Source organism: Acanthisitta chloris, unplaced genomic scaffold (assembly GCF_000695815.1).
Source record: "Acanthisitta chloris isolate BGI_N310 unplaced genomic scaffold, ASM69581v1 scaffold8355, whole genome shotgun sequence".
Taxonomy (NCBI): domain Eukaryota; kingdom Metazoa; phylum Chordata; class Aves; order Passeriformes; family Acanthisittidae; genus Acanthisitta; species Acanthisitta chloris.
The window spans coordinates 43,959-44,930 of NW_008672038.1; the positions used below are offsets into that span (position 1 = coordinate 43,959).

The following is a 972-nucleotide window of genomic DNA, read 5'->3' on the forward strand; positions in this document are numbered from 1 at the left end:
GGCAGCTGAAGGTTTGTTTGAATTTTGGAACAAACTGGCTCAGGATTTTTTGCTCTGCAAGTCAAACACATCTTTACTTTGTACCAGTCTTCTCTGTAGCTTTTCAGATACAAGCAGAAAGATCAAGTGTTAAACTCCTACCTATTTCATTCTGTCCTTCCCCAGTTTTCAGCACAACTCCTGATGTTCTAAGGAGCTCTTCAAAGACTCCTTCATTCTCCACTCCACAGTGGGCAGAGATATTTTCATTATCAGAAATCCGTGAATTCTTTGTTTCTGAGAAAACAAGGCATGATACATCAAATACATAACAAATAAAGTGTCATTAACAATCAGCATTATCAGAACTGCCATTTTGGCCTTCTCCCAGGCTTGGAGCTGTTGCCTTTACCAACAGGTCTCCAGCCCTGTCAGATTATACCCGAGCACTTACTTGGCAAGTCTGTCCTGCAGTTCTCCCCAGGAGCACCATCTTTCGACAATTTCCTTTTTGAAATCATGGTGACAAAACCTTTGCTGTCACCTATAACAGTACAGTAAAAAGACAAGAGCTTAATTCATCTTTTCTTAAACAAATCTAGACCATCTTAGTGAATAGTGAAAGGGAATGCTCCAGGAACTGAGAGTGCTCAGGCACATTGCCTGGGTAACCAGCCTCACACCACATTTTTCTGCTGTGCAGGTTGAAACTTCAGGGCTTGTCATATTAAATACAACCCTTTTTCTAGAACTCAGTTCCTCATAAAAAAACCTCTTAGCTATTCATTCAAACACCAGGCAAATTAAATGGCAAATGAAGGTGAGTAACTATGAGGCCTCAGGTTGCACCCACTGATCTAAACTCGTGTTCCTCTCCCTGTGCTCAGAGTGACAAAGGATTCACAGGTTGGTGTTCAAGAGCCCAACCACGTTAGCTAACCCTATTCGTGTTCCTGACCCTGTACCACTGCAAACAAGTTCTGTCAGCACAGA

At 42.2% G+C, this 972-nt stretch overlaps 1 protein-coding gene across 1 annotated transcript in view; it reads right to left on the reverse strand.

Annotated features, from left to right (window-relative positions):
- The window catches only part of LOC103801914 (Fanconi anemia group D2 protein-like), a gene marked incomplete at its 3' end in the record, with an annotated part of 44,452 nt that extends 43,952 nt beyond the window's left edge, over positions 1–500 (reverse strand). The window contains 2 exon segments of the mRNA XM_009074353.1: positions 142–276; positions 422–500. Coding sequence (XP_009072601.1) covers positions 142–276; positions 422–500 — 214 coding nt within the window.
- Positions 501–972: the final 472 nt, after the last annotated feature.